The sequence below is a fragment of the Esox lucius genome, chromosome 13 (assembly GCF_011004845.1).
Source record: "Esox lucius isolate fEsoLuc1 chromosome 13, fEsoLuc1.pri, whole genome shotgun sequence".
NCBI classification, from domain to species: Eukaryota; Metazoa; Chordata; class Actinopteri; order Esociformes; family Esocidae; genus Esox; species Esox lucius.
Genome location: NC_047581.1, coordinates 6,776,576 through 6,801,641, shown reverse-complemented (window position 1 = coordinate 6,801,641; position 25,066 = coordinate 6,776,576). Strand labels below are relative to the sequence as shown.

Sequence of the window (25,066 nt, the reverse complement as noted above, 5' to 3'; positions counted from 1 at the left end):
CCCTGGTAGAGTGCATAGCCGACGCCACTCTGAGAAGAACAGAGAGAGCAGGCGAGCACGCAGCTGAGGGGCCGTGGTCAGCCACTGATTGTACGCGTCCTCTGCCCCGACCGCCGCGGGAGGGCTGTCCATAAACAGCCAACCCGCCCAAGGCGGGGCCACCCCGAAAGGGAGAGGACGACGCACGCGTCACATGAGTCGAGCCGTCCGTCTCTCCACCGGTTACAGCCGTAACCAAGGAGACAGAGGCTCCAGCAGGCGGCGCAACCGAGCATAGCTGCATAGTCTGCCCTGTCCAATGGAAAACTGCCCGGACCCCCATCCCGGCCCGCCCCTTCAGGGAGGGAGGTCACAGACTTATGGAGCCGGACATCCCCGACCTCAGACAGAGACTGAGGGCGGGGAGCCCGCTCACTAACCATACCCAGGCCTACAGCGGCCGTCTGCAATGAAGGCTCACTCAAAAGGTAAATAAGGTGAACACACAGCTTTATTTACACAAGAAGAGGAGCACCCCACCAAACGCACACAGGGTGGGGAAGCGTCCGAGGGACACTCCCCCTCAAAGAGTCATGCACGCCGTTTCTTGAACGTCGGAGCCTTTCGACCCCCATCGGCTTGTCGGCGTGGAGGAGGAGGAGGGGACGCCCTCTGGGGGCGAGGTTCCCTCCCCTCCCGTTGTGCAGGACGCGTCCTGTTCAGCTGACCCCGCTGCCTTGGCACGGCGATGCTGAGCCCGGCGGCGTAGGCGACCCCATGGCTTCCGTGAAGCCTCAGATGGAGCAGAGGATGCCGCCGATGAGGAGGGGACGGGCAAGAGGGGCCCCATACGGAGACGCTCCTCTCCCTCTTCTGGCGCACCAGGACCTCGGCGACTGTTGGACCAAACAAGGCGTCCTCCTGAAGCGGAGCATGGTAGATGGTGAAGTCATCCTTGACTTTAGTAGAGAATCACCGAAAAGCATAAAAGAAACTTTCTTGTGAAGAAAGGGAGGCAGATTGGGGTGTGGCAAAGCTTCACGATATAGAACTGCTTTTTCCGGTTTACTTAAGGAGATCAACCGCGTCGCCCAAAATGTCACTTTTAGTAGATGTCTCCAAGACCTGCCTAAAATAAGCATTAGTGATGTCCATCGAATTGTTGATGCCTGGTCCCCTGCTCCAACAAGCAAGCGGAACAAGGGATTCAAACTCTACGTATCGAGTTATCTGCACAACTACAAGGGTAAGTAGTTTACTGTGGTGTGCCGGCCGGCTATCGGCTAAGCTAGTTAGCGACGTGTTCCTTTTTAGTGTAGTATTAGGCAGGACAATAGAACGCATAAAAATTCACCCTAGCCTCAAAAACTGCAAAAGAACGCTGGCTGTGCTGGAACGCTAGCGCGTCCCCATAGCAAGTGAATTGAAACGCCTCTTCTAACCTGAATGAAGCTTAAAATTTGCCTTAAAAAAGCACCAAAACAGGTCTCCTCTTTTATTTTACTACTTTAACCTCATTTCACAACAAAACTGAAAAATAACAACTGGCATAGGAAGTAAACATCCGGTCCTATATGGTATTTATTGCGCTTAAATCTGCGTTACGTGGAAGTATATAAAAAAAAAGCCTTTTCTGACTATTTCTAGTCTAGCATTTAAAGTCATTAAAAGGGCGCAAGCCATATTTTATTAAAAAGAGGACATTCTCCTGATTAAAATGATGCCCCAATTGTACCTTAAACCTTAAATGAGTCACGTACATTATATTTCTTTTTTTTTTCGTACAACAGCATCACTCATCTTGTTGTGAGTTTAGGTGTTTACTAATGCGGATGAGTATTAGTAAGTAAACCGGAAACTTCAATGCAGACTTCTAGACAAAAGCGGAAGTTCGTCACTACGCTGGTGCACAGAGTCTATTAGCTATTTGAACATTGACAAATCATTGACTTGACATCGTCGTAATACATTTTTAGTAGTAGAGTCACGCAAATACTGAATACTCTTTGCAGAGACAGATGTCTCCCCATACTGTTTGTTGCTGGCATGAGTGTGAGAGATGATAAAGAAGAAAGTACAAGGCCTTCAGAAAGAGTCAGACAACTTTTAACATAAAAGACAGGGCTACACAATAGGAGCTAACAAATTTACTGTAATGTCATTACCAATTATTTCAATTGCGATTTGACTTGCGGTATAAATTATTAAAACACTTGCGTGAACTGGTGAGAGTCGCCACATGTGGAAAAATGCGTCTAGATTATTTTACGCAGCTAAGTGGCATCGGAAAATACTGATGCAATATCTATTAAAATGCAATACACACACACTGCATGTCAATGTTGCCATTTGAACAATAATTCCATTAAATGCGCAAGCCGTAACTACAGATTAAATTTAATTGACTACAGATTTCTTCTCAACAACCTAAACAGCCTTCCAGCAATGTGAAGGCAGAGTAACAAACCAGACAGAATTTCTTAACAAGTTAACACAGGACATAAATATCACAGACAATTTAAACCATTACACTGAGCTATGATAATGCCAAGTCATTGAATTGTAGCTAACACACACACACACGCACAGACACACGCACGCACAGACACACGCACGCACAGACACACGCACGCACATACGCACGCACGCACATACGCACGCACGCACGCACATACGCACACACGCACATACGCACACACGCACGCACATACGCACACAGCGAGGTCTTGAAGAACTGCCCAACGCAGTGTTGTGCATCTGCCAGCACAGATAGAAGCCCAGAGCACAATGACAATCTATAGAAACCTGACAACTGCTTGGCAGTAAACATAGCAATTATATTAGACAAGGGAATAACATTTCCAAAGTTAGCTTTGTCAATACTTTCATATCGAAGATGTGAAAAAGTATAGGAATCTAACCTGAAATATGTTTAAAGAAAAAAGGTTATAATGATTTTTTATCAAAATATGCATGCCAACATTACTGACACTCCCTGAAAATCTTAGGTTTCTTGGGGTCACCAAGTCTCCAAAACTACAATTATATGCCAACTCCATGCCAGCAAGTTATTTGGAAGGGTAGCCTGACTCAGCTGTTACCAAACCACAAATGTAGACGCCTGGGGGTTGGGTAAATGTAGTTAAAAATTTGATTAATCTGGCTGCTTCTGTCTTCTGTCACATCACCAATAGTGTACCCAGTGCCATTGGATGCCATTATTTGAATTAATAGTTTTCAGAAAAATCCTGTACAAAACTATTAATTTCATCAACAACAAAAATATGTTAAAGGGCAAAAAGGAATATACACAAGTACTTGAATACTAACTTAATTTCGGTTATTCAAATACTCAACTTCCGTGCCCATCCCTAATGTGAAAACCCTCAAATTAAAGTTGAAAAACTGCACTTTTAGCCTATATTCATTATTTAACTGTAACTTGAATATGTAATAACAAAATAACAAAACTTGTGTCAGTGTCCAATTATTTCCAGACCTAACTGTTTATCTCGAGAAATAGGATATTGCATAAACAGTGCAGTGTTGTGTATCACAGATAAAGGCCAGGAACACAATGACAATCAATAGACACCGTACAAACAGGAAAAACCACTACATTGGGAGGAGGTTGGCAAAACTTTGTAACCAGTGTTGCGGAGGTTTCCAGATTATTTTATAGAAGAAATAACATTTGTGCTGTTTTTATGTGGAGCCCGCAAGATGATTGTCCAGGATATTCTCAGTGAAATATGGCAACCCTGGATGTAATGTTGGATCTTGTCAGCTCATTTGCTAAGGCTTTGAACTGTGGAATATAGCTGGCTTAAGTAATAAAACTTAAAAATGGTCTGGTACTCAGAGGAAAGAAAAACAATATATTATAAAAATATAATATGTACCCTTGAGAAACTTCTTTAGTAAAGCTGTTGAGCAGCAGAAGCAGGAAATGGATAGATGTTAATACTATCTGATGTTACAACGATAGAAGCTCCATCGCAGCTTCAAAAGAAGAGGGGATCCAGCAGCTAGCAGTGAAGTTTTGTAACTGCAGGTATGTTTTGTTGCAGCTTATAAAAAAGCTTCTGTGCATCATGTTAGATGAAATGTATTTATTTTGTGGGAGAATTGTATTAAACATTAATACTGTATTATCTGCTTCTATCTTGTAGTTGGGAAATCAGGTAATAATAGTGAGATTTTAGTGGCGGAGGGGTGTGCGGGGGTGGGGGGACGACAACGACAACATCCGTTGCTAAAGTTCGCACCAATGGGAGAGGAAGCTAAGCTCCGCCACTGAGCAGGACCTCATTTTCATCTTCATCCGCTTATCCGATATTGGGTCGCGGGGGCAGCAGCTCCAGCAGGGGACCCCAAACTTCCCTTTCCCGAGCCACATTTGCCAGCTCTGACTGGGGGATCCCGAGGCGTTCCCAGGTCAGTGTCGAAATATAATCTCTCCACCTAGTCCTGGGCCTACCCCGAGGTCTCCTCCCAGCTGGACGTGCCTGGAACACTTCCCTAGGTAGATGTCCTGGGGGCATCCTTACCAGATGCCCGAACCACCTCAGCTGACTCCTTTTGATGCAAAGGAGCAGCGGCTCTACTCAGAGTTCCTCACGGATGGCTGAGCTTCTCACCCTATCCCTAAGGGAGAAGCCAGCCACCCTTCTGAGAAAACCCATTTCAGCCGCTTGTACTCGCGATCTTGTTCTTTTGGTCATGACTCAGCCTTCATGACCATAGGTGAGGGTAAATTGACCAGTATATCAAGAGCTTTGCCTTCCGGCTCAGCTCTCTTTTCGTCACAACGGTGTGGTAAAGCGAATGCAATACCGCCCCCGCTGCTCCAATTCTCCGGCCAATCTCTCGCTCCATTGTCCCCTCACTCGCGAACAAGACCCTGAGATACTTGAACTCCTTTGCTTGGGGTAACGCCTCATTCCCTACCTGGAGGAAGCACTCCATCGGTTTGCCTCAGATTTAGAGGTGCTAATCCTCATCCCAACCGCTTCACACTCGGCTGCAAACCGGTCCAGTGAGTGCTGAAGGTCACAAACCGTTGATGCCATCAGGACCATATCATCCGCAAAAAGCAGCAATGAGATCCCCACCCCACCGAATTGCAACCCCTCCCCAACCCGGCTACGCCTCGATATCCTATCCATAAAAGTTACAAACAGGATTGGTGACAAAGGGCAGGCCCTGGCGGAGGCCAACCCCCACCTGGAACGAGTCCGACTTACTACAGGGAACCCGAACACAGCTCTCACTTTGGACGTACAGGATAGCCCTCAGAAGGGACCTCCTCACCCCATACTCCCGCAGCACCTCCCACAGTATCTCCAGGAGGACCCGGTCATATGCCTTCTCCAGATCCACAAAACACATGTAGACAGGATGGGCATATTCCCAGGCCCCCTCCAGGATCCTTGCAAGAGTAAAGAGCTGGTCGGTTGTTCCGCGACCAGGACGGAATCCGCATTGTTCCTCTTCAATCTGAGGTTCGACTATCTGCCGAACCCTCCTTTCCAGTACCTTTGAGTAGACTTTCCCAGGGAGGCTGAGAAGTGTGATACCCCTGTAATTGGCACACACCCTCAGGTCCCCCTTTTTGAACAGGGGAACCACCACCCCGGTCCGCCACTCCATAGGCACTTTCCCTGACTCCTATGTAATGTTGAAGAGGCGTGTCATCCAAGACATTCCCTCCACACCCAAAGCTTTCAACATTTCGGGACGGATCTCGTCAATCCCCAGAGCTTTGCCACTGTGGAGTTGTTTGACTACCTCAGTGACTTCTGCCATGGAGATTGACGATGCTTCCCCATCAGCCTCCAGCTCTGCCTCCACTATAGAACTCGGGACCTATAGTTCACAAGTCCGTTTCTCTAACCACTACACTATTTAACAAGGGGGAGTGAGTCAGTCAGTCAGTCAGTCACATTTGCTCATCTTAGCCGGCTCCGCTTACGCAGATATTCAGAGTTTGCGTGCTAAAGCGCACCCCAAAAACGTCCTACAAAGACAACAGCGATATATGTAGAATCAGGTGAAGGTAGAGCGCAAGGTACACCCTTTGGTTTGTCGGTTTCGTTCCATTTAAAAAAAAAAAAAAAGTATGTTACTTTCAACGGAGGGATATTACGCGGATAAGGCCAATGGACCGTCTTAAAAGTGCATTCGGCAGAAATCATTATTTCAACATTTTCTTTCTTGTGCCTACTTCCATTTTTCTCTCCACATTTCTAATTAATAAAACAGTGTTATTAATTGTTTGTACTAAAAGCATATAAACATAAATAATCTAAATCATCATACAGATGATAATATTATCCAAGAGACATATTAGCTCTAAATAAATTTGTTTTGATCACTGACCTTCCTTGTCACAATTCCCCCCTTAAAAATAGCTGTTTTTCCTTCTGCTTTAATTTCTCATTCTAAACTGCATTTTTCTAACAGCTCAAAACACATATCATCAGCTTGAGATGTACAGAAAGGTTTGTTATGTATTTTTTACCTGTCCTGACAAAGGTACACCACTCATCTACAAACAAGTGTGTGTTCCTGTACTTATCCTCTCAAAGGTACACTAATATTCAAAAGTAAATACAAAAGTAAAATATGTGTATCAATACAACTCTATTACCAAATATAGATTAATTTTAATAACCTTTTTCCTATCAAGACATCTGAAACCACATTTATATTGGTCACTGACCTTCCTTCTCCAGAGTAGTCTGTGGATTTACCATTTCCAATTTCGTTAATTTTAGTGGCTTTTGTCCTTCTCTACTGCGATTTTTAATAGCTCACTATCCATATGAGCTACAAATCTACAAACACATGTGGTGTGTTCCTTTACCTTTCCTCTATTATACAATTCTCTGTATAAAATATACTAACTACAATTTTGTCATTACAACTCATTTACCTAATTTACATGAACTATTTTTAATTGCTTCCAATCCAGATGACACGGACTTCTAAAACAACTTGCATTTTGTTCACTGAGCCTACGTGTCATGAGTACACCTCTTAGTTGAGATTGTTTCGATTTTGGTGAATTTACAGGACTTGATCTTTCTAAAGACTTTTTTAATAACTCACTATCCATATGACTTTGAGATCTAAAAACAAGCGTGGTGTGTTCCATGACCTCTGATCTGAATGGTACACCTATTATTTTTTCCAAATTCATTATTTTGATATTATTTGAAAAATACATGCATTGTTACAACTCTATTACCCAAATAACAAAAAAATATATATAATAGCTTCCAATCCAGATGATATGGACCTCTAAAACCACTTGCATTTTGTTTACTGACCTTCCTTGTCAAGATGACGCCCCTTAGGTTTTTCATTTTCAATTGCAGTGAATTTACAGGAATGAATGTTTCTAAATGACTCTTTTTTAATAGCTCACTATCCATATGAGTTAGAGATCTACAAACAAGTGTGTTGTGTTCCTTTACCTCTTCTGAAAGGTACACCAATATTGAAAAGTAAATTCTCTGTATTTTATATTAAAATATATGTATCAATACAACTCTTATTATTTCACATTAACACTACTTTGAATAGCTTCCAGTCCAATACATGCCTTATATTTTCCATTTTCAATCTCAATATTTTTACAGAAATGTATCTTTCTTAAAAACTATTTAACAGCTCACTATCCATATGAGCTAGAGATCTACAAACAAGTGTTGTGTGTTCTTTTCCCTCTACTCTCAATGGTACAACTTTTACTTTATATTCCAATATTCGTGCAATGTTTACATAACACAACTACATTTTTTATTTAGAACTGAGACCACTTTTCTTGATTAACTGTAATGTTGTTCTTTATTTCAATGTTTGGTCTTGTTCTATTTCACATAAAAAGATGAAAGGCCTGGGGACCACAGTCAGAGTCGGACTGCAGAGGTGCCTCTAGGAACTCACGTTGACTCTAATTTGGGACGCTATTTAAGTTAGCCTTTTTGCTCTTCCTGTTGTGGATCATTGTTTGTGCCAGTTGTGTTGTGCATTTGTTTGCCTCTCCTTTTGTTTTGTTTTGTTGTAACAATTAAAAGGATTTTACCCTGCTATACTTCTGCTCCTCCTTTTTTTTTTTTTTTATGTTAATGTCCAGGCAACATAACAATAGAATCCACCAAAGGTTGCTGTAGTGTCAATATTGATTGAACAGAAAAGCAATTGGAGAATTAGTTATGCATACCTACTGCAGTCAAAATAACTTTTAAACACAGACCAAATATCAGAGGTAGATATTGACATGAGAAAATTTCCCAACTTCTCCTCTTCAAATTGATGGGTCATTTCTTACAGCTAAATTAGACAAAGTTCATCATCTCCCATAATCTCAAGTGAGAGGACAAAATTGCAAGAGTTGTGGCATCTGAAAACAAAGTTGGATAGTGAGCTATTAAAAACCTCACAGTCAATTCCGATTATACATTAATCACAGAGTCCATTCTCATTTTCCACCATAAACATCTGGATGGGGTCTGTGACTGCCCACCTCAGATTCCACCTTCCATCCATCAAGGCTTCTGTATAAATCTTTGGCTAGAAATCAGACAATAAATATCATTACTGAACATTCCCACACTTGTCACCCACTTTTACTGCAAGGCAGTACATTTTGTACAGGACAAATATCAGAATAAACAATATGCTAATAAGAATGATGTTCTGAGTTTCACAAATTATTTTCTTTAACATTTTTATATTTTACCCCCTTTTTCTCCCAACCCCACTGTACAACCATGTGCCACCACTACAACAGTCTCAGCAGAGTCAGGAGAGTAGTAGTCACCACAGGCTGTCTCCAAAACCTGTCTGACCCGGGCTGCTTCTTTACACCCCCTTCCTCAACCATGAAGGGAGCCAATGTGAGCCAACACTTTGGGGGAAACGCTCACTCACATTACCTTATATGCATGGCCATGTCAGAGGCACCGCCCCGCAAGAGACGTTCCATGGAGGGCAGAGTGTTTGCAGGTTTTTGGTTTTCCCCATAAATTGGTTCCCAGTTTGGATCTAAACAACCAGGTGGGGGTAGAAACTAACCAATTAGTAACCTAATTAATCAAGTACAAAGTGAGAGTAAAAACCTGCAGACAATCGGCCCTCCGTGAAAGCGGTTTGACACCTCTGCACTAAAGATTGAAAACAATTTACACAAAAAAAAGGAACACAACACACTTGTTCTTGGATCTCTAACTCATATGGATAGTGAGCAATTAAAAAAAGAGTGGTTTCGAAAGATACATTCCACTAAATTACCCAAAATTTGAAATGTCAAATTAAAAATAGTTAATGTGAATTCAGTAAGAGTTGTAATAATGCATGTCATTTTAAAATAAAATCAAGGTAATGAGTTTGGAGAAAAGAAGATGTGTACCTTTCAGAAGAGAGGTAATGGAACGTAACACACTTGTTTTTGGATCTCTCATATGGATGGTGAGCTATTAAAAATGAATATTTTCAAAAGATACATTCCTGCAAATTAACTTAAATCTGAAATGGCAAATCTAAGGGGTGTACCCTTGACAAGGAAGGTCAGTGAACAAAATGCAAGTTGTTTTAGAGGTCCTTGTCATCTATATTATAAGCTATAAAAAATTGTTCATGTGAATTAGTTAGAGTTGTAATAATGCATGCATTTATAAAATGAAATACAGATAATGAATATTGATAAAAGAGGTATACTTTTCAGAAGAGAGGTACAGGAACAGACCACACTTGTTTGGGGATATTGAGCTATTACAAATTAATTGTATAGAAGGATCAATTCTGATTTAATCACTGAAATGTAGAAGTGCAAATCTAAAGGTCAGTGACCAACATACAAGTGTTTGAACGTGTATATGTCACCTCTATAAGACTCTATAAAAAAATTAACTATATAAGGTCTAACAACCAAAATATATGTAGAAAATTAGTGTTTAATAACTCAAAGAGTCTGTACCTATAATTTTCATTTACAGGGGCAGCTATAATTAGGCTGACACAAAATAAAATAGATTTTTTTAGTCACATTGAATAAGCGGTATTAAACTTTGAAGATAAATCCCTAAATTACTAAACAGACATTCGATAGTGTTTTGCGCCATTTGGAAAAGTTAGATTTTCGATAAAATCAAAGTGCGTACATTGCTCTCTACCCTAATTCAGTTGTAAATATTCCACTGTAGTCTTTGAATTAGTTACCTTTCATCCACTTGCTAACAGTAGGCTATGCAGTATATATTGCGTAATTCTGTCTGACTGAACCCCACCCTACAATTACCACTTCGACTGACGATTGAAAACAACAAATGTGTGAAGAAGCGCATGTTACGAAAACGATTTAAAAACATACTTTTGGTATATTGTCATCTGTAAACATTTAAGATTTGAATGTTAATAGTATTTCGAAAAAACTATATCCAAGGTCTGTTTATTTCAATCCAAAATACAGGTGATATAAAAGGTCTACACACCCCTGTTAAAATGCCAGGTTCTTGTGATATAAAAGAATGAGACAAAGATAAATCATGTCAGAACATTTTGCTTTTGTGGATTGGATTTGTGAGCTTTGGGTCGTTGTTGTGCTGAAAGGTGAACTTCCTCTTCATCTTTCTAACGGATGCCTGAAGGTTTTGTGCCAAAATTGCCAGGTATTTGGAACTGCTCCTAATTCCCTCCACCCTGACTAAGGCCCCAGTGAAAAAAAACAGCCCCAAAGCATGATGCTGCCACCACCATGCTTCACTGCAGTTATGGTGTTCGTTGGGTGATGTGTAGTGTTGTTTATGTGCCAAACATTTCTTTTGGAAATATGGCCAAAAAGTTCAACCTTGGTTTCATCAGACCATAACACATTTTCCCACGTGCTTCTGGGAGACTTGATGTTCAGCCGGACTTGGTTGTTTTTCTTTGTAAGAAAAGGCTTCAGTCTTGCCACCTTACCCTATAGTTCATTCATATGAAGAATACAGGAAATTGTTATCACGTAGCACACAGCCAGTACTTGCCAGAAATTCCTGCAGTTCCTTTAACATTGCTGTAGGCCTCTTAGAAGCCTCCCTGACCAGTTTTCTTCTTGTCTTTTCATACATTTTGGAGGGACGTCCAGTTCTTGGTAATATCTCTGTTGTGCCATATTTTCTCCACTTGATGATGACTGTCTTCACTGTGGCATATCTAATGCTTTTGGAAATTCTTTTGTAACTTTTCCCTGACTGATATCTTTCAACAATTAGATCCCTCTGATGCCTTGGAAGCTTTTTGCTCTGAGATGCAACTAAGAAAATGTTAGGGAAATCCTACTAGAACAGCTGAACCTAATTTGTGATTAATCAGAGTCACTTTAAATTATGGCAGGTGTGTAATAACTTCTATTAAGTTTGAATGTGATTGGTTAATTCTGAACACAGCCACATCCCCAGTTACAAGAGGGTATGCACACTTATGCAACCAGGTTATTGTAAGGTTTTTATTTTTCATTTTCCCCCCTCAAAGTTTTCAGTTTGTTTTTCAATTGAACTGTTCACATTATAGGTCACGTTAAAAGTGGAAAAAGTTCTGACATGATTTATCTTTGTTTCCTTCTTTTACATCACAGAAACCAGGGTGTGTAGACTGTTTATATCCACTGTATACGTTAAAAAAAATATATATATAAATAAAGAACTTCTAGGACAAAACTCGAATACTCGACTATCCATGCCCATCCCTACTGGAAAGGTTGTAAATAATTACTTTAATTGTGATCTCAGTCAATCAACTACAAGCCAGGAGTGAAAACCCACAGATGCTCAGCACTTCATGGAATGAGTTTGACACTCAGGCCTTAGAAAGCTACACCACCCAGCAGCCCCTAATGTGATATGGCCAACAGCCTTGCTATAAATTCACCCCTGCTCCATGACAACATGTTTTCATTGATAATGTTGAATCATACTGATTCTGTTATTTGATTCTACTGAGTCATACTGCAGACACAAACAATAGCTGGGACTTCACCACAGACCTGTGAATAACCAGGTGTTTTCATAGATTCTGTAAAAGGAGCTTGGTAATGCATTTCACCCAGGGCCTCAAACATAGACACGCTGCTGTATAACCTATAGCAGCCTTATTTAAATTGGAAGCATAAAGCCAATTCCACTTCTGCCACTCCCTTCCCCCACTATCTAATTGTACCCCTTTAATCAGTGAACAATTGATGCCCGGGAAATTGTAGGTGACTGCTGTTCATTTTCATGTGAAAAAGAAATCCAGCTGGCTTACAGGATAAGTCCCTTACATAGCTCTGACGCTATCACTCTGATGTCACCCTACTCCCAAGAATGCTCATTAAAACCTTGTTTTCGCCATTTGGAATGACTTGTGGAATTAGAGACAATTCAAGTCAATTGTCTCTTCTGTAATAACAATAATAATAAGAAGAAAATCTCCCATTCTGAGGATGCAACAATCAGAGCATTGCAGTGCGAATAGTACTGTATGGCAAAGGCTACTGACTGACAACAAAAGACATGGTTCAAGTTGATAATTACAGTGGTGGATCAAAGAAACTGGATAGAGCCAAGTAAGACATTGATGCAATGATTCTCTCACTTAGGGACTGACAGGTTCATCCTAGCATTGGAATGCGAGGATTGGGATACCGGGGTGTTGGAGTTCATGCAGTCCCCATGAAGACAGCTGAGGTAGAGAATTGTAACAATCTGGCTGCTTTAATTCCATTGCATTTTGTATTTTTATTTTCACTGTAAAGCACATTGAATTGCTTCCATGTATGAATTGTGCCATATAAATAAACTTGCTTGCTTGCTAGAGGGTACATTTGTCTCTCTTTTTTCACTTACTTATTCTCTCATAGTCCCAAAAGAATAAAGTTTATTTTAACATGGAGGAGCCTTATGTATAACTGGGATAAGGCATGACAAGGTGACAATCCCCTTTCTCCATGACAACACATTAGAGCCTATTTATTTCAGTCTGAGACACTAACAAGGGGGGTGGGTGTTGCAGGCGTCAGAACTATGGCTGACAATGTTGGGTGCTGTGGCAACCGACGCTAACTGGCCGAGAGTGGAACTTTTGAACTCACCGTGCCACGCATTCGCTGAGACCCCTGTCTAACACACCATGCCAATTACCATGGATACGAATCAGAGAGCCAGACCACACTATGCCACTGGAGTTAATTAAGGGACATTGATGAGACTGAGAAGATGAATGCGTGTTGGGCGTGGGGGTTGTTATTAGAGGGGCGTGCTGGTAAAGTTCTTCTAAGTACAATGATCAAGTAACTGTGTGTGTGGTGCTGCGAATGCTCAACATGCAGAGCAGCTCATCATGCCAAGTATTTAGCAAAAGATAACTTTCTGCGTGTGTGGTGTGTATATGCACTTGGGGGATCATGTTGTGAATTTGCAAACACTTCTCCTGTATTTCCCTATCCACCCCCGCCATGGTGTCATGAAGCAGAGCCAAGCAGCTGTAGAGATTAGGCATTGAGTTTCAAAGCCACTCTGTCCTGGGCCATCGTCCCCTGGCCACACACACACATGCCAACCGCAGTTGACGACGTGCCAAAGAACGGGCTTACTACAACGATAAATTCATAATGACATTAACTAAAATATATTCAACCTCATTAAGCTTGGCTAGTTCATCGCATACAGTAGGGAGACATACATTCAAAATTAGAATGTTACCAATAGGATGAAACGTTGCGGCAGGCCAGCATTTCATCAGCAAAGTATCGCCAAGCCAGAGCTGGTGGAAGAGACAAGGTTATGGGGGGGGGGGGCAGTTTCTAATTCTTAATGAATGAACATACTGTAGACAGACAATAGGATTCCAGTCTACCGACAGATAACGAATGGGGAGGAGAAAATCCAAAAACACTGGTGAATCAAATTGTCCGCACCCTCTATATTCTACTGTAGAGAGTAGCACAAACAACACAACTTGTGTCCGTCTGTCAGCGAATAGGAGCCGAAGAAGCTATCTTCAATCTGTCTATGGTTAGTGTCTGACCTTGAGACGAATCCCCGGCAGAGTGAGAAAACACCCTCCCCCTGCGGGAGTGCCAGTGTTGTCCTCAGGAGAGGGTTTTTGTGTCTGGCGAGAGAAAGCATTTAGGAGCAGCAAGCTAGCTGAGTAGTTTACAGTGTGAAAGATGCAATGGGATGATATAGAAACAGCCCACAAAAGATTGTTTGTCTCATTAGTGTGTGATTTATGCAGATCACTGGTAGCTGCAACAAGTGTCTCACACAGACAAGCAGAGAGAGGGGAGTTCGATCCTATTAGGCCAGACCCTATTAATTGACTTCCCTATTACATGACCTCCCAACACACACAAACACAAGTAGAATCAGCCACTGCTGTCACTGATGATGTAAACAAACCAGATAGCCAAAAGGTAATAAACATGTGAAATAAACCTATTTTACTGTCAAGGTAAACAAACATCAGTGTAAACAAAAACTCTGTACTAAATGACCTCGCGAACGAACCTTTTTTGAACTCCTCCAACATGGCATCCAGCTTGGTGTCATGAAACACGAAATGCACCGGGTGGTTGTAGAACTTGGTGATGGTCTTAAGCGTCGTACAGTCATCCGGGTCAACGAAAGCCAGGTCTTTCACATACAAGATGTCCACGATGTTGGACCGCTCGTCCTCGAACACCGGAATGCGTGTGTATCCGCTCTCCATTATCTCTGACATTGTGTTAAAATCCAGCACCGCGTCGCTATGAATCATAAATGAGTTAGTGATTGGCGTCATTACGTCTTCAACGGTTTTCGTCCGGAGCTCGAGCGCGCCTTGGATCATGTTCAGCTCCTCTTTGACCAGGTCGTTGTACGGTTCCGTTACTCTCAGCATCTCAACAAGCTTCTCTCGGTTGTACACGGTGCCAATCTCCTGGCCCAGCACACAGTCAAGAAGTTTACTGATGGGCCATGACAGGGGGAAGGTGACCAGCATGAAGAACTTGGTCACCAAGATGGTGTTAGCTCCTACAGCCAGGCCGTGACGAGAACACAGAGCCTGGGGCACAATCTCCCCGAATATGACAATTCCTATAGTGGAGGCCACCACAGCACCCATACCTGAGCCTATCAAGTCGTCCAAAAGGATAGTGAGAGTTGTGTTGACAAGCACGTTACCCAGGAGCAAGGAGCATAATAGATAGTTTCCTTTCCGTCGAATGGGTTCGATTTTGCTCGCGTACCTTTTCTCCTTCTCGGTACCGCAGTTCTGGACAATCCGGAGCTCCATCGGATCCAGTGCCATGAGTCCCAGGTTAAGCCCACTGAACATGCCTGATAGTATCAGCAGGCAGCATATGAGAACGCACTGCAACCACATAGGAAGTATTAACTTCTTTTCCTCCACCACACGCAGTCTCCCGTCATCTTCGCCCAACAGGTACCAACTGCCGTCCTGGCTGTCCCGGACGCATAGTCCATATTCCTTCTGGGACTCACTCTTTCTGAGCGGTTTAATATTTAAACTCAACACCCCTGAAGTTCCAAGGTGGCTGATGTTCATGCCACCCGTTATAACGATATCTTTGCTAAAGTCGACACATGTCCTGTTAAAAGGGGAATAGTTTCTGGTAAGATCACCTTCCTTGTGCTCGTGTTCCGTAAATCTGATCTGCTTCGAGGTGTCAGGAAGAATCTGCAGCCCATAGAACCTCATGAAGATGTTGCTCTCTTCTGTTACCTCAATCACACCGTCGTCAGTGGTTTTTGCAGGCTTGTCGCTCCTTTCTAACCGCATGCCAAAAATCCGGGTGAGTCTACCGGTCTCCGGGACCCCTGTCTCTGCTCCTGTGCCTACCGTACAACATAGAAAAACTATGAAAGTTCGCGTATATCCCTGCCAACCCATCCAGTCTGTCGCCATGTTTGTTTCTCAGCAAACTGGAAGCTGACGTCACATAATCATTTAGCACACTCCGCCCATTATTAACATAATGCTGCCATGTATCCAATCCGCATTCGAGACGTCACGTAATGAGATTGAACGAGCCCCTCAGCTTGTTTTTCAAAAGCTGCAATCAGAAGTAGAATAAACGGGGTGATTCTATTAATGCCCCGGGCATATCCCGGCTAATGCGGGATATATTTGTTTGCATTCGATTTTTAAGAAGGGCGGCCCGGGAGGATGGGCCAAATGGCCGGATTTGAGACATCAGTGAAGAATGCACTACACAGAACAATTATTGTTGTGAGCACGTGCAAGGCTTGTTTATAAACTATTAAGGGAATGAAATGAGTTTACTCTAGGCAAATAATGCATAGACTTATGTTTTATCTTTAGGAAGACATTTCGGTGGTTGTTAAACGATTCGAACATTGAGTTGTGAAGCTGAATGTATGTTATGACCAGGCTATTTAAAATTTTGAGGGTACTGGGTGTATTTATATTTGTTTCATAACTATGTATTTCATCAGAGTGATCCAAGAAGTAATCAGTCCTCATCTTCTCTGAAGTAGCAAGACTGCTATTTCACTCTCCATGATCAAAGCTGCAATTATGCATCCAAATTGTCTAGTGCTCAATTCAAGAGAAAGGATCCGCTTTCACCCGATGACGTAATGGAGGGGGTTCAAAAACTGGTGTTTAAATAAAACTGCACCATTAACTCGTCCTCCCCTCCATTTTCTAAACAAGCTGTGCTTGAGAAATACAGGTGCTGGTCATAAAATTAGAATATCATCAAAAAGTTGATTTATTTCAGTAATTCCATTCAAAATTGAAACTTGTATATTATATTCATTCATTACACACAGACTGATGTATTTCAAGTGTTTATTTCTTTACATTTTTATGATTATAACTGACAACTAATGAAAATCCCAAATTCAGTATCTCAGAAAATTAGAATATTACTTAAGACCAATACAAAAAAATATTTTTAGACATGTAGGCCAACTGAAAAGTATGAACATGAAAAGTATGAGCATGTACAGCACTCAATACTTAGTTGGGGCTCCTTTTGCCTGAATTACTGCAGCAATGCGGCCCGGCATGGAGTCGATCAGTCTGTGGCACTGCTCAGGTGTTATGAGAGCCCAGGTTGCTCTGATTGTGGCCTTCAGCTCTTCTGCATTGTTGGGTCTGGCGTATCGCATCTTGCTCTTCACAATATCCCATAGATTTTCTATAGGGTTAAGGTCAGGCGAGTTTGCTGGCCAATTAAGAACAGAGATACCATGGTCCATAAACCAGGTACTGGTAGCTTTGGCACAGTGTGCAGGTGCCAAGTCCTGTTGGAAAATTAAATCTGCATCTCCATAAAGTTGGTCAGCAGCAGGAAGCATGAAGTGCTCTAACACTTCCTGGTAGACGGCTGCGTTGACCTTGGACCTCAGAAAACACAGTGGACCAACACCATCAGATGACATGGCACCCCAAACCATCACTGACTGTGGAAACTTAACACTGGACTTCAAGCAACATGGATTCTGTGCCTCTCCTCTCTTCCTCCAGACTCTGGGACCTTGATTTCCAAAGGAAATGCAAAATGTACTTTAATAAGAGAACATAACTCAGCAGCAGTCCAGTTCTTTTTGTCTTTAGCCCAGGTGAGACGCTTCTGACGTTGTGTCTGGTTCAAGAGTGGTTTGACACAAGGAATGTGACAGCTGAAACCCATGTCTTGCATAAGTCTGTGCGTGGTGGTTCTTGAAGCACTGACTCCAGCTGCAGTCCACTCTTTGTGAATCTCCCCCACATTTTTGAATGGGTTTTGTTTCACAATCCTCTCCAGGGTGCGGTTATCCCTATTGCTTGTACACCTTTTTCTACCACATCTTTTCCTTCCCTTCACCTCTCTATTAATGTGCTTGGACACAGAGCTCTGTGAACAGCCAGCCTCTTTAGCTATGACCTTTTGTGTCTTGCCCTCCTTGTGCAAGGTGTCAATGGTCGTCTTTTGGACAGCTGTCAAGTCAGCAGTCTTCCCCATGATTGTGTTGCCTGCAGAACTAGACTGAGAGACCATTTAAAGGCTTTGCAGGTGTTTTGGGTTAATTAGCTGATTAGAGTGTTGCACCAGGTGTCTTCAATATTGAACCTTTTCAAAATATTCTAATTTTCTGAGATACTGAATGTGGGGTTTTCATTAGTTGTCAGTTAAAATCATAAAAATTTAAAGAAATAAACACTTGAAATATATCAGTCTGTGTGGAATGAATGTATACATTATACAAGTTTCTCTTTTTGAATGGAATTACTGAAAGAAATCAACTTTTTGATGATATTCTAATTTTATGAGAAGCACCTGTATACCCACTCTTAAATTAATTGACAAAATTTAAAGATGCAATCATAATCCATCAATGACTGCAACATTTTCATTTTAACTGTTTTGTTTGTTTACAAACATTGGAGTAAAACAAGATTAGATATTGAATTTTGATGGTGTACAAAAACACAACTATGCTCACGAGACATCCCAAAAAAATATATTCGTAAAAAATCAAGCAAGTTTATATTATTTAATAAGTAAGAACATTTGGATATTTTAAATGTGGATATTAAACAGAGGTTATTTTCTTAATATTACCGACAGAAAGCCCATAGACTGGACACGTTAAACTGAACTAGTTTCATCTTTTGAGTTTGCTTATGGAATAAGTCAAATAAGCAGTATTTGAAACAAAGTTAAATTATAAATGAAAAGTTAACTGAAAATCGTTATACTGCCAAACAGTGGCGGACTCAGGCTGTCTTAGGGGCAGGGGCACCAGTGCATGTGGTGGGGCACCAGTGCGCAGAAATAGTTCCAAACCCTGGTTAAGATTAAAGGTCAGTGTGGCTCACATGGTGAGTGGTGAAACAGGGTTTAGTTTGTTTATTTTCAACCCATCAGTGTGCTATTGGGGCTTGTCCTTCAGTGTTATTACGCCCCCTTGTGTACAAAATACTGAATAACCTCACAGTTTTTGTTGGTCGAAGTTGGAGACCCGTATTGGCAAATTTTATGTAATTCCTCCATAAGAGTGCACTTTAATTCATTATATATATATATATATATATATATATATATATATATATATATATATATATATATATATGTATTTCAATTCAATCTACTACATCTCCTGGAGCTATAACAGCAAAGTTCTATGCGGTGGTGATGACCACACTATATTGTCTACACTGTGGTTGGGAAAAACACTGGCCAATATGTGTTTTCACTTGTAATCTGTCATGTAGCCTATTACATTGTGTGCCAGTTTCGCAGACACAGATCAATCCTAGTCTAGGCCTAAAAAAACGATCTCAATGGAGTTTTCTTTTGAACTGGATTTTTTTGTCCTAGATTAGGCTTAGTCTGTGTCTGCAAAATCATCCCTTTGTGTCTAAAATTGATATGAAGCAAAGACTGCTATCTCAGAAGAGCATGGGAGGTCTTTGGGGAAACAGGAACTGTACGGAGGCAGTGGTGGTGGGTCTAATCATATCACTTTAATGTTTATATGTTCCAGGGTCGGGATCTCACACATTCTCAAACAACAAATACTGAGGAACTATCAAAGAACCTTCTTCAGGTTGTGAAGGGTGTGTTGAGTGAGATTATGCATATATGTTCTTTGTTGTGCTTTTTATTTGTATTATATCAACAGCATGTACTGCCATTTAATATTTTCTGCTATGTTCATATTAATTGTTCTATTATAATAGAGGTTTTCAATGGGGTTCAGGTCTGGAGATTGGGCCATGACAGGGTCTTGATCTGGTGGTCCTCCCTCCACACTTTGATTGACCTTTCTGTGTGGCATGGAGTATTGTCCTGCTGGAAAAACCAATTCTCAGAGTTGGGGAACATTGTCAGAGCAGAAGGAAGCAGGTGTTCTTCCAGGATAACCTTGTACTTGGCTTGATACATGCGTCCTTCACAAAGACAAATCTGCCCGATTCCAGTCTTGCAGAAGCATCCCCAGGTTATCACCGATCCTCCACCAAATTTCACAGTGGGTGGGAGACACTGTTGCTTGTAGGCCTCTCCGGGTCTCCGTCTAACTATTAGACGACAAGGTGTTGGGCAAAGCTGAACATTTGACTTGTCAGAGAAGATGACCTTACTCCATTCCTCTACGGTCCAATCCTTATGGTCTTTTGCAAACTTCAGCCAGGCTCTTCTTAGCATCTCATTGATGAAGGGCTTTTTTCTAGCTTTGCATGACTTCAGCCCTGCCCCTAAGAGCCTGTTTCAAACCGTCCTCGACGTGCACTTCACCCCAGCTGCTGTTTGCCATTCTTTTTGTAGGCCACTTGATGTCATCCTACGGTTGTTGAGTGACATTTGAATGAGTTGACGGTCATCTCGGTCAGTGGACAGTCGTTTTCGCCCTCTGCCAGTCTGTAGCTTTGTTGTCCCTAATGTCTGTTGCTTGACCTTGTTCTTATGAACTGCTGTCTTTGATTTTCAGGATGGAAGCAACCTGACGCTCACTGTATCCCTCTGCCAGTAAAGCCAGAATTGAACCCTTCTTTTCCTCACTCAAAGCTTTTCTTTTCAACTCATTTGTCATCCTGAATAGTTATTTTTTTATTCAAATTACCTTTGAGGCACTACTTGCAGTGTTTTTGCCATCCAGCTGGTCCTATTGCAAGAGGACAGCAGTGGATTTTATACTTTTCCTCATTAAATTAGATTTTGTTCAGGTATTCACATATTCAGTACCTCATTAAATTAAATGAGGTGTGCCTATCTTGGAATTTAACAGACACTGGAATGGAATGGCTGCCATACATGAGTGAGCAGACAAAACACATGTATTTTATTTCTTATGGGACTCATATTCAACTTTAGGCCATGACAGAATGGAACAATCATAAAACAAAACATGGCAACAAGAAAAAACATTAACAAAAACCTTTTCAAAAGTCTGCATATCCTTATTTCTTAATACTGTGTATTGCCCCCTTTAGCATCAATAACAGTGTGCAGTCTTTTGTAATAGTTGCCTATGAAGCCCCAAATTGTTACAGGTGGAATAGCTGCCCAATTGTCTTGGCAAAATGCCTCCAGATCATGCAATGTCTTTGTTTGTCTTGCATGAACCGCACGTTTGAGATCTCCCCAGAGTGGCTCGATGATATTAAGGTCAGGAGACTGTGATGGCCACTCCAGAACCTTCACCTTCTTCTGCTGTAACCACTGGAGGGTCAACCTGGCCTTGTGCTTCAGGTCATTGTCTTAAAAGAAAAAAAATTCTGACATGTTGGTGTTATATCTTTCACTTTGATGTTATATGTTGCACTGAGTAAATACAGCTGAATGAAACAAAAACTGTGTCTGTCTACATTTCAGGCTGTAAAGCAACAAAATGTGATTATTGTTACGGGTTGCTTCCCCTCCGCCCTGAGTCAGGTGGTTCGGTCCCTGTTTTGTTTTTTCACCTGGAGTGCTGGGGGTGTGTTCAGTAGGGCAAGGGGCGTGGCAGAGTCTTCACTGCAGAGCCATTCTTCGCAGCTGCACCTCATCCACATGATTCACTCCAGCAATATTTAAACCCGGGCTGATCACCTCTTCGGCGCCAGTTCGTTATCTACTACCCATGTGGTACTTGGCTCTCAGTTCTATTACTTGCTATTATCGTCCGTGTGCTCTATTTTGCCTTTGTTCCCTGAGTTTGTACTTACCCTGTGTTTCTCTCCTGTTACCTGCTCAGACCTGCTGCTTCCTCTGCTGCGCCTACTAGCTCCTGGCCTCACCACCCAGCCTTCGCCGTCAGCTCTCCCCCAGCTTCGGACCTGCCTACACAGTTTTCTCGGAGTACCCTGGCTCTCCATTAAAACCTTTTTTTTGAACCTACCTTACGTGGTCTGTGTGATTTCTCTGCGTTCTGGGTCAGACGTACTCTAACAATTATTTTAAAGGGGGGTGATTCTTTTCTATACCCACTGTATATGGTTTGGAGTTGGAAAATGTGCATAGAAATAATGATACGATCAGAATACTCACTTGCCTAATAATTGTGCAAGCAGTGAAATGTACATTTTTAATAATTTTTCGAGGATCCTTTGTAGGCAATGACTGTTTGATGCCTGGAATGCATGGACATCACCAAACGCCTTAAAAAACACCTTGCTTTCACAGTATGTTTTGGGTAATTGTCTTGTAAAGTGAAGCGCCTTCAAATCAACTTTGCTGAATATGTCTGAATCTGAGCAGACAATATATCCCTATACACTTCAGAATTAATCTGGCTGCTTCTGTCTTTTGTCACATCATCAATAAACACTAGTGACCCAGTGTCATTGGAAACCATAAATGCCCATGCCATCACACTGCCTCCTCTGTGTTTTACAGATGATGTGGTATGCATCTTGTGGTAAGCCTTGTCCATACTTTTTTCTTCCCATAATTGTGGTACAGGTTGATCTTAGTTTCATCTGTCCAAAGAATGCTGTTCCAGATCTGGGCTGTCTTTTTTAGATGTTTTTTGGTAAAGTCTAATCTGGCCTTTCTATTCTTGAGGCTTATGAATGGTTTGCACCTTGTGGTGAACCCTCGGTATTTGCTCTCATGAAGCCTTCTCTTTATGGTCAACATGGATAATGATATGCCTACCTCCTGGAGAGTGTTCTTCACTTGGCTGGATGTTGTGAAGGGGTTTTTCAAACAGCGTCTGTCTCACTGGTTGTGTGAGGGGATTGATCTTGCCTACAAGTCACGTTGGCCCTGCTGCCATCGTCGTTGATGGCGAGACAACCAGGCTGCGTCAACAGCGCACAAAGGTCACTGACCCTCTTAGCAGAGGTCAGAGCCAACAAAAGCGCCGTTTTAAGGGACAGCATCTTCAACGGTATCTGATCAATCGGTTTGAACGGCGCGTCACACAGCGCCTCCAGAACCAAAGCCAAATCCCAATGAGGCAACGTCCGCCGAGCCATCGGCCGTTGACAGCGGGACCCGGCCAGAAACCGTTTAACCAAGGGGTGACTAAACACAGACACTCCATTGAACCCCTCATGACACGCTGAGATCGCACATGAGTACACCTTGAGCGTGCCAGGGGACCTTTGCAGCTCAAATAGACTCTGCAGGAACGACAGGACACTGCCCACGTCACAAAAGAGGGGGTCAACCCCAGCGTCCTCACACCAGCAGGCAAAGATACCCCAACAGCTAATATAGCTAGCCAACGTTGAGGCTGCCCTCAGGCCCTGAATGCACAGCACATTGATGACCCCGAAGCCATTTGGGATCAAGTTTTGTGGACTGACGAGACAAATTTGGACATTTTTGGAAGACACAATTCCGTTATGTCGGGCATAAAGCAAACACAGTATTTCACGTTAATTATGGAAATTGCGCTATTTTCTTACAGCCATTTTCTGATTTATGCATCTCAACATCCCTTTGTTGCACATCATTACTGTATTCTCTGGTCCTTCCCATAGCGTAGTGATGGATGACTACGGGAATTTGGCCTGTGTGGCATCTCGTGTATTTATACTCCAGTGAAACAGGAAGTCATGACTTTGTTGCACATCGTAAGTGTTCCTTATTATATGAATTGGAATATACTTCAGTTAGATTTTACTCCATATCATTTCTAGGGGTGCCAATATTTGTGGCACACACGCTTTGGAGAAAAACATTTTTGTGAAAAGAGGATAAACAGCAAATAAAAATTTTTTACAGGCTGTTTTTCTCAGATTTACAAAGAGTTCCAATATTAGTGGAAGGCAGTGTACCTGGGATGGCAGAGTGTTCTACATTGTAATGATGCTACTTAGGGCAGTGTACCTGGGATGGCAGAGTGTTCTATATTGTAATGATGCTACTTAGGGCAGTGTACCTGGGATGGCAGAGTGTTCTATATTGTAATGATGCTACTTAGGGCAGTGTACCTGGGATGGCAGAGTGTTCTATATTGTAATGATGCTACTTAAGGCAGTGTACCTGGGATGGCAGAGTGTTCTATATTGTAATGATGCTACTTAGGGCAGTATACCTGGGATGGCAGAGTGTTCTACATTGTAATGATGCTACTTAGGGCAGTGTACCTGGGATGGCAGAGTGTTCTACATTGTAATGATGCTACTTAGGGTAGTGTACCTGGGATGGCAGAGTGTTCTACATTGTAATGATGCTACTTAGGGCAGTGTACCTGGGATGGCAGAGTGTTCTATATTGTAATGATGCTACTTAGGGCAGTGTACCTGGGACCTTGTAACACTAACTAATCGCATGACACCGGGGAGGGAAAATGGCTAATTGGGCCCAATCACTTAGGGGTGTACTCACTTTTGTTGCCAGCGGTTTAGACATTAATGGCTGTGTGTTGTGTTATTTTGAGGGGACCTGAAATGTACATGGTTATAAAAGCTATACACTCACTACTTTACATTGTAGCAAAGTGTCATTTCTTCAGTGTTGTCTCATGAACAGATGTAATCAAATATTTACAAAAATGTGAGGGGTGTACTCTCTTTTGTGAGATACTGTATATGTATGTGGTAAAATAGAAGAGTCCCTGAACATTTCTTATCATGAAGTCTGAGAGTCCAACAACATTCCAAATGAAAGTGGATGAGACTTCTTATTTTAAATAGGGAAAGAGATCAGGAACACATGCCCCTGCCTGCTTGGGCAATAATGCCAAGCAGGCAGGGGCGGACTGGCCATCTGGCAAATGCCAGAGGGGCCGGACAATCTTTTTTCGGGTGGGCTCGTCAGATTTTTGAAATATATATAAATGGTAACCCTTCAAATTACAGTTGTTGTGGAAATTTCTTTATACAATGTATTCTCACTGAGTAAAGGACTGAGTCACACTGTTAAGATAGGTACAGGAATGTGTGGGATCTGGTATTTGCATAGGGGGCATCTATTGTCTGTCCAGGTGCAGATCAATGGGTTTTAGGACAGGATAGGAGAAGATACACAACAGGGGGATTAAGGTCAGTTGGCCCCTTTGGGTAAACACTACAGTAAACATTATGGCAGGAAGGATAAGTTGGGGGAAGATAGCATTTGACTTGTGTGATAGAACAAAGGGAAAGGTGTTTGATTGACATGAAACAGATG

At 42.0% G+C, this 25,066-nt stretch overlaps 1 protein-coding gene across 3 annotated transcripts in view; it reads right to left on the bottom strand.

The window, feature by feature from the left end:
• The window catches only part of LOC105007895 (metal transporter CNNM4), a 53,314-nt gene extending 37,364 nt beyond the window's left edge, over positions 1-15,950 (bottom strand). The window contains exon 1 of one of the 3 annotated variants that reach the window (XM_020052854.3): positions 14,514-15,950. In XM_020052854.3, coding sequence (XP_019908413.1) covers positions 14,514-15,915 — 1,402 coding nt within the window. In that variant the 5' untranslated portion in view covers positions 15,916-15,950. The remainder of the gene's footprint in view (positions 1-14,513) is intronic. The other 2 variants (XM_010866999.4, XM_010867000.4) reach the window with 2 other exon arrangements.
• Positions 15,951-25,066: the final 9,116 nt, after the last annotated feature.